The sequence below is a fragment of the Manis javanica genome, chromosome 1 (genome assembly GCF_040802235.1).
Source record: "Manis javanica isolate MJ-LG chromosome 1, MJ_LKY, whole genome shotgun sequence".
Lineage (NCBI taxonomy): Eukaryota > Metazoa > Chordata > Mammalia > Pholidota > Manidae > Manis > Manis javanica.
In genome coordinates, this window is record NC_133156.1 from 103,338,146 (window position 1) to 103,350,884 (window position 12,739).

The 12,739-nt window shown below is 33.6% G+C and overlaps 1 protein-coding gene across 4 annotated transcripts in view; it reads right to left on the bottom strand.

The window, feature by feature from the left end:
* Positions 1-12,739, bottom strand: part of KIF2A (kinesin family member 2A) — a 77,003-nt gene that overhangs the window by 25,280 nt on the left and 38,984 nt on the right. For 2 of the 4 annotated variants that reach the window (XM_037022302.2, XM_073235832.1), the window contains exons 4-9: positions 6,688-6,742; positions 5,437-5,502; positions 4,724-4,824; positions 2,441-2,536; positions 1,047-1,101; positions 505-667 (exon numbers count right to left, since the gene is read on the bottom strand). In XM_037022302.2, the coding sequence (XP_036878197.1) occupies positions 505-667; positions 1,047-1,101; positions 2,441-2,536; positions 4,724-4,824; positions 5,437-5,502; positions 6,688-6,742 (536 nt within the window). Of the gene's footprint in view, positions 1-504; positions 668-1,046; positions 1,102-2,440; positions 2,537-4,723; positions 4,825-5,379; positions 5,503-6,687; positions 6,743-12,739 lie in introns of all 4 variants that reach the window. The other 2 variants (XM_037022301.2, XM_037022300.2) reach the window with 1 other exon arrangement.

Consider the following 12,739-nt stretch of genomic DNA (forward strand, 5'->3'; position numbering starts at 1 on the left):
TTTTTCCCCCTTAAGTGGTAGTACATGTTAAATAAATATTCAGACAAATTAATGACTGACGTATAACTGTTATTTCCAATTTCTTCACTAGTACAGAGATTAAAAAGCTGAAAATAGAGTCCTCTTCTAAGCATATCCCATTCTTAGAGGTACAGAAAATGTCAGCATTTTCCAGAAACTTCCTATCCATCTCTGTATCTATCTATCTACCTACCTACCTACCTACCTACCTACCTACCTACCTACCTACCTACCTACTTACCTACCTATGTGTACGGTGTGTGAGATATGTATATAATGATTAGCAATTAAAATTGTGATTTTGGGGAGCATTAAAGAGAACAAGTGCTAGGAGTCATTATAGTACTTATTACATATTCTTCTTTGTTTAAACTCAGAAAAAAGTATATTACACCTTTGGAGAGACAAGCTAAGATCATGTAGTTCAGGGTGGTTATGAACACACAGCATAACAAAATTCTGATTAAAAACAAATTTACCTACCTGTAAACCATTTCATTAGGAGCTGAGTCATCAAAGGCATAATCAAAACGAAAAGTTTGGTTTTCTAGGTACCTTGTCAAATCTACTTTTTGTTTTGGTTCGTGTACCATCACAACATCTTTACTAGGGATTGTAATTACATCAAGATCTTTCATTTGAGTTTCTAAAGGAATAAATGAAAATCAGTGCCCAGTAATTTACACAGCATTTGAATTAATGTACAAAAATTATTTTAAGTAGTAAGAATTTAGGTAACAGTAGTAAGTTGTGTAAATATAAATACCATATGTATGTCATTCAATAAGACAAAATATTTCAACAATGAAGTAAAAAAACAAGATTTCTGAAGCACAAACTAGGAATGGCAGAGATTCATAGAGTAGTAATAAGAAAACAGATCTGGCCATAGAAATATACAAAATGGTTACGTACAAATGAAATGATTATTTACACTGAACTCTTTCAAACTCTTCTGTTATTATCAAAATAAATTAGAAACTGGATAAAATCAACCTTTTATTAGAGTTCAAAAGGCATCATACCTTTTTTATTGAGTGGTCGTTTTCTTACACAAACACATATCCTATGTTCATCAATCTAGAAATAAAATTTATTTCAGTGATTATCAGTGGTATGTAAAACACCAAAAAGTCAATTATGCAATACTTCCTTCAGAGTTTTTAGAAATTTATGCATACCATAAAAAACAAATTAGCTTTCAGAAATTTAAATGTTATTAGACATGATTACTTCTAAAATTTTGAGTATAATGGAAACTTGCTTGTTTTATTTGGTAAAACATTAGGAAATAACTTTGTAGAGGGTACTACTGTTCTTAGCAGCATTAGGTTCATGTTAAGAAGCTGCCTTATTCATTTCAAGATGTGATGTATATAAACAAATTGAATTTCCTACCAAATAGTGTATTTTCAGGTTGATTATAGAGAAAGTTGTTGGCAAAGGTAACTATGGACAACAACACAATTCTCAGACTATTGAGCAAAAATAACTTCAAGTTTTTAATATGCCAGTTTTTACACATATTTTTTCATAAAATTTACATTCCAAATACTTGCCTTTTAATAACTGACATAATGCAGGGATTGGCAAGGTATAGCCTGCAGGCCTAATCCAGCCTACAACCTGTTTTTGTAAAGTTTACTGAGGATTGCACCCATTTGTTTATATATTGTCTGTGGTTGCTTTCACACTGTAAAGGCAGAACTGAGTAGTTGTGACAAAGACCATAAGACTTACAAAGCCAAAAACATTTATGATCAGGCCCTTGTCAGAAAAAGTTTGCCAATCCCTGTCCTAAAGTATGTGGCAAGTTAAATACATGGAGGGGTAACAACGACTAAAATACATGCGATTCAAGTGTCACAAACAACAATTCTATTATATGAAACCCTACATAATACATCTGCCTACTGCAAATTTATTTTGTGTACCCAATACAGTCTCTATATGCTAGGTCAGATGGATTACTTTTCATAAGTGACAGTTACAAAGTATTCCCTATTCAATAAATTCTCATTTTCAACATTTTTCAAGCAGTAGATTTCTGGCCTACTGCAGCAGAAATTGTAGTATTGTAGTATTGTTATGAAAGAGAAACTGAGATCAAAGCATAAGTGATGGTCATAAAGGAAACTTATCTACTGACATTACTCCTTTAACAGTTGCTCTGCCCTATCAGACAGGAGGCTTTCCTTTGAAAAGGGCATCTCTGTGAGAAGCATGTCTGACAACATCAAATTATGGCAGATAAAAATAAATGTAGATGATTTCTTGGTTTTCTTCTTAAAACATGGGGATAAGCACCCATAAGGAGAGGAAAAGCTATATAACTAAATCCATTAATTTAGGGGGTATCAAATACATTTTTATTTACAGCATAAAAAGTTCCAGAGCAATGGTTTATAAAAAATCTTACAGGATCTGCTGTTGTTAATGGTCTATAATCCAAACTTCCTCTAAAGTCTCTGATCATACACATTATTTCATAATTTGGGTTTGTAGCATCAACATCCTATAAGAAGACAGAGAGAATTCATTTACTTATTATAATCACAATAATGGGATATATGTTTATTTGTTATATGTGATTTGAAAATTAAAATAATAGGCTGTGTTATTTGTCACAGATAAGTCCACACTCAAATTGGAGATGTACTACAATTTAGTTTTAGAGTTCAGGATTAATAATATGCCCAGGAATCACTTCCATACTAAAAGCACAATTCTGTTAATCTACATGAATTCTGTTAACTCCAAACCAAACACTTCTCATCAATACCACCCTTGAACTTTAAAAATTCACTTGTTAAACATATACCTTAATTGTCCTAGAAAATAGAGCTGAAGAGAAAAAATGATCATTTTAAACTTCACTAAAGAACTCTATAAAAGCTGCAATTCTAGAAAAATTCATTTAATCAGATTCTTCTTGCCAATTCTTAATCCAGTGTTTCAGGGAAGTAGAAATATGGATTCATTTTTATTGTGTTTCTTAAAAAAGAAAAATTAAGGCATGGTAAAGCAACTCTAAATGAGTAAGACACAGAATTTAAAGGAATCAAAAGTCAAGATAATTTTTAAAAATCTTTAAAATTCAAATTATCAAATGCTGACTGTAATTTTTTTGCTTCAAAACTGAGAAAATTCAGATAATGATAAAAATAGCAAAGTTACATGGCCTTTCCTAGCTGTAATAAATTATTGAACATTCTAAGAAGTTAGATTTTTTCTTTTTTCCAAACATTTAAAAAAAGTTGAAGTATCACACAATTATATATTGGTTTCAAGTTTACAACACAGTGGTTCAACAGTTTCAAGTTACCCATATTATTAAGTACTCACCCCACTAGTGCCGTTACTATCTGTTCACACAGGAAGATGTTACAGAATCATTAACTGCATATTCTCCATGCTGCACTACCATCCTCATGACCAACTTATATTATGATTGAGAATTTTTGTGCCCCTTTATACCCCTCCCCTCCTTCCCATCCCCTTCCCCATGGTAACCACTAGGCACTTCTCAGTGTTTGAGTCTACTGCTGTTTTGTTCATTCTGTTTTTGCTTTGTATTTGTATTAAACAAGTAAGTGAAATCATAGGTATTTGAGAAGTCAAGATTTTTTCATATAACATGTGCAGATTTGCTCTGACTATGATTAAATTTTAAAACTGTTAATGAAACTTACTTCCAATCTACCTCCTCCTAGTAATTAAACCAACTGTGTCAACTGAGAAGCAGAATGTAAAGTGAGAATTAATAAGAGACCACAAAGAGATGTGAAAATATTATGAAGTCCCTATAGAAAACACCAGGTGGCATCTGTGTTACATTATCAGTAGATCTGTTTTGTGTATTTAATTTTAACCCAACTTGGTCATTCTCAGGTCACTTTCAGATAGAAGCTGTTCTATTCAGGCTGAATATTACACTAGTTCCACAATTCCACAACACATTTATAATTATTGACATTTGAACATACTCTTAAAAAAAAATCCTGATGTTTTATTTCAGGAAAGAAAAAAAAATTCTAAGAAATTATAATAGGAACAATACAAGCACAACAGAGAAGTTATATGTAGTAACAATTTCTAATACATAAAGACATGTAGAGAAGGGAGATAAAAAGCCAGTCCCCTATGAAATTTTTCTGTTGCTAGTAAACAGTTTGCTACCATCTAAAAGGAACATGAGGGAGAGGCACAATACAGATATAGTCTTAATACCTATTATAAATCAAAACACAAGGAATTTCCCAACTCTTTTCATTGTGATGTGATGATTTATTAATGATGGAAAAACAATAATAAAAGTTATAGTATAACCATGTACCATAACTGGATATTCTTCTGAATATATTTTTAGATCTTTTTAAAAAGTCAAAATCCTATTATTCTTAAAAGTTATAATACATGCACTGGTATTCTGTAACATAGTGGCTTATTATCCAAAATGGAACAAACTGTTGGGCTAACACATACCCACTAAAACATGGAAAGTATATGGAGTAAGAAAAATCTGCTATGATAACTTACTTTCAAAGAGTTTACACTATTCTTCAAAATCAATATAAGGGAAAGTATATGGAAACTTTAAATGAATGCCTCAACTACTTTTTCACAAGCTGACCACTTTCACTGACATGGCCTAAACCTTCAGGTGGTATATTAAAAAAAAAAAAAAATGTTCATTACAAACCTGGGCTCTTTTTTCTCTAAGTTCTTGCTGTTGTAGTCTCCTTTTTTCTCGTTTTTCTTGTAACTTTTCTACTTCTTTCACACAGTTAGATTTTCTACGTGCTGGAAGAAAAAGATGAGCTATAGAAGTACAGTTTTATTTAGAATACTGTACTTATAAACAAAGATTTTACATATAATTTCACCACATACACCAAAAAAAGGTACACAGTGACAAAGCACGCCTGCAACAACTATGTGAACTCTACGAGCTGCCTTAACAAACTAGGACAATATACAAACAGGAGTCAAGAAAAGGCACTCTTAACATTGATACATGTTATCTCTTGGTTTAGAATCACATATCTTTGAATGGGAAAAGATAAACAAGCATATAAGAATTTCTTCTGTAACATTTGTCAAATCATCATCTGGCCAGAATTTTAAATTCAAAGCAAATGAGACACTTTTATTTAAAAATTTTTTCCCTACAATATATATTAAAAGCCCAATTGACAGACTATACTAACAAGAAAAGAAAAACTTTCCACAGTGGTAAAACAAAATCTACAATGAAGTTTGCAATTACACTGTTTATTGTTTGGGGACTTATAAGGATAACCAAGAGAAAATACATGTATGCTAAAATGACTGAATCCTGATACATGATTTACATACAAGGGGGTCCAAATTCCTTTTTTGCAGCTTGAACTGGAGATATATCTGAAACACTACCATTCTGTTGTGCAGAGGAAGACTGTTCAGGAAGTTGACTAGGCCGTGCACGTGCAGAACCAACCACTGTAAGTGAAACAAATTTTTAAATTCAGGACAGACAATTAGTGAAGGTCAACCTTAATAGAAGGAACAGAGATACCTCAAAACAACTGATAACTTTAAAGTTGCATTAGCAAATTGCCAAGTTTTCTACTTATGGGTGTATGAAGATAATGTATAATAATCAATTCTGTTCAATAAACTGACAAGCTAAGAGATCTCAAAATAATACTAATGTGCAATGTAATTTTAGCTATAAAACTCAATCTGATTTATATAAAAACCAAAGTAAAGCTTGATTTTTAATAATCATTTAAAAAACGTGTGTGTAAAGTAGGAACTTTAAATTAATATACATACTCATACTGAAAAATTTACACTATGTTTACAGTATTTGGAAGCACAGAAAGTAAAAAAAAAGTCCTTTAACCCTCCCTGTATTCCAAATCCCACTCTTTGTTCTTCAGATATACAAATCTTTAGCAGAGATTTTCCACTTTGGAAATTGTAAAAGTGGGAAAAGGAATATAAAGTTAAATATAAATATCACCTACAAAGAAATATAAATGTTCACAAGACTCAAAAGGTAGTGTTTAAAGTGCAGGACTTTCCCTCTACCTCCATTCTTTCTTCTAATACCTATGCTTATCCTGCCCTACATCTACACATATAAAGAAACATCACTACTATAAAGGACACCTCTGAATTGCTAAAGAGTAGAAAAGAAATTAACTATTGTTTTATATTTCATGGCTGAAACTAACTGCAATTAACTACAACTTATATCTGCCTAACTTTTCTTTAGTTAACTCCAAAGTAAGGCATGATACTTTTTAGAAGCCTGTTAGCCAGAAAAATCACTTAAAACATCATGATAATTATAATGTTACCCATGTCATATCAATTAACTGACTTCATCATTCCTTTTTTTCTTATAATCTCCTTATACCTGAAAAACTATTGGGTAAATGTGATGGATCAAAAATTGCACATATTATGGAGTTTCATAGTCAACATGTTCCTTTATAAATCATTTTTTTCTATTATCAACATTACTGTTTCAAAGAAATCAAGAAGATACCAGTCTTAAAATTAGCCATGAATGGTTTAAATGAAGAATGATGTCAAGGATAATATTTACTTTTGATTTACCTTGTCAAGAGTCATATTGAGAAGTCAATAGGCAAAGTTAATAAATTTTTCCTTTACCTCTATTATCTCTTGGCGGAGGGTCGTTCTTAATAGAAGCCACAGTCCGTCGATTCTATAAAGGAAAATCACCACTTTACTCTCTCTTTTACTCCTCATATATATATAATAATTTCACCTTCCTTTAATTAAACAAAAGTAGGTGGACTTTTTATAAAACAATAAAGAAATAGAAAAATGATAAATCTTTTAATGAATTAGTACAAATGCTATCAATATTCAAGTTTCTTTATATAAGTATTATACCTCCCACATATAAAAAGTATTCAGGAATTAATATGAGTAAGGCACTGTTCTAAGAACTTTACATGTATTAATTCATTGGATCTTCATAACAACCCTACGAGGTCATTATTATTGCTACTCTGATTTCACAGATAAGGTAACTGAAGCAGAGAGTGGTTAAGTATTTTCACTAAAGGGTGGGCTTTTAATCCTCATGCTACCCTGCCATATTCATATATTTCATCTTTGGATGTCAGGGTAATCAATAAAATACTAATTTCAGATGACTTATTAATTTTAGATAATACTATCAAGTGTGCACTGCCAGTTATACCAACAGTGGTCCCATTATTTATTTAGCAAGACTTCATTTTATGCACCTGAAAAAAAGATATCAAATGATGCAGTGGTTCTCAATGCTTGTACATTCAAATAAAATGAGTACTAGCGAAAGGATTTTGATGTGAGGGCCTCCCTTTAGATAAAATAAAACTGAATTTCTGGGACTGAATAATGATTAAGAATAAGAATTAAAATAAGCATTAAAGAATAAGAATTTTTAAAAAGAGCATTAAAAAAAAAACCTCCAGGTGATTCTATGTACAGCAAAGGCTGCTAATGGCATACCAAGAAGGATAAAAAAACTATGAACACCCCTCAAGGTTGTGAAAAACAGTCCATTTACAAGTGGTAGCTAATGCCCTCAAAGCAGTGACTCTCAAGATGTTGAAATTACATGAACTGAAAATCTACCTTAAGTTCATATGAATGGTTTAAAATGCAAAATATTTTGCTGATACTGCTAAGCTTTGATCATATTTGGATGCTTACGTATGTGTTCCCTGCAAGACAGAAAGTTCCTATAGAGTTAAAATCATTTCGTATTTATCTTAGTGGATGATAAAGTCAACAATGTAGAAAAATCCAACACATGCTTGTTGAATTGAAAACAAAGAATTGCAGATCCAACAACTTTGAGGGACTACCTGGTATAAAAAGAGTTGTATTTTGATACGAAGTTTTAACAATGAGAAGTTATAATAGGAAGGAAGAGGAATTATCTTAATGAAAATACCTTTTATATCAGTAAAGATAAAAACTGGAAGGATACAGCATAGTTTCTTTTTTATTTTCTTAACCTTAATCTACAATTACATCAAGAACATTATGTTTACTAGGCTCCCCCCTTCACCAAGTCCCCCCAACACACTCCATTACAGTCACTGTCCATCAGCATAGTAAGATGCCGTAGAATCACTACTTGTCTTCACTGTATTGCACAGCCTTCCCCATGCCCCCCGCCACATGCTAATTATACATGCTAATCGTAATACCCCGTCTTTTTCCCCGCCCTTATCCCTCCCTTCCCACCCATCCGCCCCAGTCCCTTTCCCTTTGGTAACTGTTAGTCCAGTCTTGGGTTCTGTGATTGTGCTGCTGTTTTGTTCCTTCAGTTTTCCTTTATTCTTATACTCCACATATGAGTGAAATCATTTGATACTTGTCTTTCTCCACCTGGCTTATTTTACTGAGCATTAATACCCTCTAGCTCCTTCCATGTTGTTGCAAATGGTAGGATTTGTTTTCTTCTTATGGCTGAATAATATTCCATTGTGTATATGCACCACATCTTCTCTATCCATTCATCTACTGATGGACACTTAGATTGCTTCCATTACTTGGCTATTGTAAACAGTGATGCGATAAACATAGGAGTGCATCTCTTTTTCAAACTGGGCTCAAATGGTATATCTATTTTGAGCTTTTTGAGGAACCTCCATACTGCTTTCCACAATGACTAAACTAATTTACATTCCCACCAGCAGAGTAGCAGGGTTCACCTTTCTCCACAACCTCGCCAACATGTGTTGTTGTTTGACTTCTGTATGGTGGTGATCCTAACTGGTGCGAGGTGATATCTCATTGTGGTTTTAATTTGCATTTCTCTGATGACTAGCGATGTGGAGTATCTTTTCATGTGTCTGTTGGCCATCTGAATTTCTTCTTTGGAGAACTGTCTGTTCAGCTCCTCTGCCCATTTTTTAATTGGATTATTTGCTTTTTGTTTGTTGAGGAGCATGAGCTTTTTATATATTCTGGATGTCAACCTTTTATTGGATCTGTCATTTATGAACATATTCTCTCAAACTGTAGGGTACCTTTTTGTTCTATTGATGGTGTCCTTTGCTGTACAGAAGCTTTGCAGCCAGATATAGTGCCACTTGTTCATTTTTGCTTTTGTTTCCCTTGCCCAGGGAGACATGTTCATGAAGAAGTTGCTCATGTTTTTGTCCAAGAGATTTTTGCCAATGTTTTTTTCTAGGAGTTTTATGGTTTCATAACTTACATTCAGGTCTTTGATCCATTTGGAATTTACTTTTGTGTATAGGGTTAGACAATGATCCAGTTTCATTCTCTTAGATGTAGCTCTCCAGTTTTGCCAGCACCATCTGTTGAAGAGACTGTCATTTCCCCATTGTATGTCCATGGCTCCTTTATCATATATTAATTGACCATATATGTTTGGGTTAATGTCTGGAGCCTCTATTCTGTTCCACTGGTCTGTGGCCAGTACCAAACTGTCTTGATTACTGTGGCTTTGTAGTAGAGCTTGAAGTTGGGGAGCGAGAACCCCACCCTTTATTCTTCCTTCTCAGGATTGCTTTGGCTATTTGGGGTCTTTGGTGTTTCCATAAGAATTTTTGAACTATTTGTTCCAGTTCATTGAAGAATGTTGTTGGTAATTTGATAGGGATTGCATCAAATCTGTAGATTGCTTTGGGCAGGATGGCCATTTTGATAATATTAATGCTTCCTAGCCAAGAGCATGTGAAGAGTTTCTGTTTACTAGAGTCCTCTAATTTACCTTAAGAGGGTCTTATAGTTTTCAGGGCATAGGTCTTTCACTTCCTTGGTTAGGTTTATTCCTAGGTATTTTATTCTTTTTGATGCAATTGTGAATGGAATTATTTTCCTGATTTCTCTTTCTATTAGTTCATTGTTAGTATATAGGAAATCCACAGATTTCTGTGTGTTAATTTTGTATCCTGTAACTTTGTTGTATTCCGATATTAGTTCTAGTAGTTTTGGATAGTCTTTAGGGTGTTTTATGTACAATATCGTGTCATCTGCAAGTAGTGACAGTTTGACTTCTTCTTTACCAATATGGATTTCTTGTATTTCTTTGTTTTGTCTAATTGCCGTGGCCTGGTCCTCCAGTACTATGTTGAATAACAGTGGGGAGAGTGGGCATCCCTGTCTTGTTCCCGATCTTAGAAGAAAAGCTTTCAGCTTATCACTGTTCAGTAGGATGTTGTCTGTGGGCTTATCATATATGGCCTTTATTATGTTGGGGTACTTGTCCTGTATACCCATTTTGCTGAGAATTTTTATCATGAATGGATGTTGAATTTTGTTGAATGTTTTTTCAGCTTCCATGGAAATGATCATGTGAATTTTGTCCTTCTTTTTGTTTATGTGGTGGATGATGTTGATGGATTTTCGAATGTTGTATCATCCTTGCATCCCTGAGATGAATCCCACTTGGTCATGGTGTATGATCCTCTTGATGTATTTTTGAATTCGGTTTGCTAATATTTTGTTAAGTATTTTTGCATCTATGTTCATCAGGGATATTGGTGTGTAATTTTCTTTTTTGGTGGGGTCTTTGCCTGTTTTTGGTATTAGAGTGATGCTGACTTCATAGAATGAGTGTGGAAGTATTCCCTCCTCTTCTATTTTTTGGAAAACTTTAAGGAGAATGGGTATTATGTCTTCTCTGTATGTCTGATAAAATTCTGAGGTAAATCCATCTGGCCAGAGGGTTTTGTTCCTGGGAGGTTTTTTTGATTACCACTTCAATTTCGTTGCTAGTTATTGGTCTCCTTAGATTTTCTGTTTCTTGCTTGGTCAGTCTTGGAAGGTTGTATTTTTCTAGGAAGTTGTCCATTTCTCCTAGGTTTTCCAGCTTTTTAGCATATAGGTTTTCATAGTATTCTTCAATAATTCTTTGTATTTCTGTGGGGTCTGTCGTGATTTTTCCTTTCTTGTTTCTGATTCTGTTGATGTGTGTTCATTCTCTTTTTCTCTTAATAAGTCTGGCTAGAGGCTTATCTATTTTGTTTATTTTCTCAAAGAATCAGCTCTTGGTTTCATTGATTTTTTCTATTGTTTTATTCTTCTCAATTTTATTTATTTCTTCTCAGATCTTTATTATGTCCCACCTGCTGCCTTTAGGCCTCATTTGTTCTTCTTTTTCCAATTTTGATAATTGTGACTTTAGACTATTCATTTTGGATTGTTCTTCCTTCTTTAAATATGCCTGGATTGCTATATACTTTCCTCTTATGACTGCTTTCGCTGCGTCCCACAGAAGTTGGGGCTTTGTGTTGTTGTTGTCATTTGTTTCCATCTATTGCTGGATCTCCATTTTAATTTGGTCGTTGATCATAGATTATTTAGGAGCATGTTAAGCTTCCATGTGTTTGTGAGCCTTTTTGCTTTCTTTGTACAATTTACTTCTAGTTTTATAACATTGTGGTCTGAAAAGTTGGTTTGTAGAATTTCAATGTCTTTGAATTTACTGAGGCTCTTTTTGTGGCCTAGTGTGTGGTCTATTTTGGAGAATGTTCCATGTGCACTTGAGAAGAATGTGTATCCTATTGCTTTTGGATGCAGAGTTGTATAGATGTCTATTAGGTCCATCTGTTGTAGTGTGTTGTTCAGTGCCTCTATGTCCTTACTTATTTTCTGTCTGGTGGATCTATCTTTTGGAGTGGTGTGTTGAAGTCTCCTAAAATGAATGCATTGAATTCTATTTCCTCCTTTATTTCTGTTAGTATTTGTTTCACATATGCTGCTGCTCCTGTGTTGGGTGCATATATATTTATAATGGTTATACCCTCTCGTTGGATTGACCCCTTTATCATTATATAATGTGCTTCTTTATCTCTTGTGAGACCTTCTTAATTTTGAAGTCTATTTTTTCTGATACTAGTACTGAAACACCTGCTTTTTTCTCCCTGTGGTTTGTACCAAATATCTTTTTTCCATCCCTTGACTTTTAGTCTGTGCATGTCTTTGGGTTTGAGGTGGATCTCTTATAAGCAGCAAATAGATGTGTCTTGCTTCTTTATCCATTCTATTACTCTGTGTCTTTTGATTGGTGCATTCAGTCCATTTACATTTAGGGTGATTATTGAAAGATACGTACTTATTGCCATTGCAGTCTTTAGATTCGTGGTTACCAAAAGTTCAAGGTTAGCTTCTTTAGCATCTTACTGCCTAACTTAACTCACTTACTGAGCTATTATAGACACTGTCTGTTGATTTTTTACTTCTCTCCCTTTTTATTCTTCTTCTTACATTCTTTATATGTTGTGTGTTTTATTCTGTGCTCTTTTGTGTTTCCTTTAACTGCTTTTGTGGGTAGTTGATTTTATTTTTTGCCGTTAGTTAGTATTTGGTTGGTCTGCTTTCTTTGCTGTGATTTTATTTTCTCTGGTGACATCTATTTAGCCTTAAGAGTGCTCGCATCTAGAGCAGTCCCTCTAAAATACCCTGTAGAGCTGGTTTGTGGGAGGCAAATTCCCTCAACTTTTGCTTGCCTGGAAATTGTTTAATCCCTCCTTCATATTTAAATGATAATCATGCTGGATACAGTATTCTTGGTTCAAGGCCCTTCTGTTTCATTGCATTAAATAGATCACGTCATTCTCTTCTGGCCTGTAAGGTTTCTGTTGAGAAATCTGATGGATTTTCCTTTGTAGGTGACCTTTTTCCTCTCTCTAGCTGCCTTTATAACTCTGTCCTTGTCCTTGATCTTTGC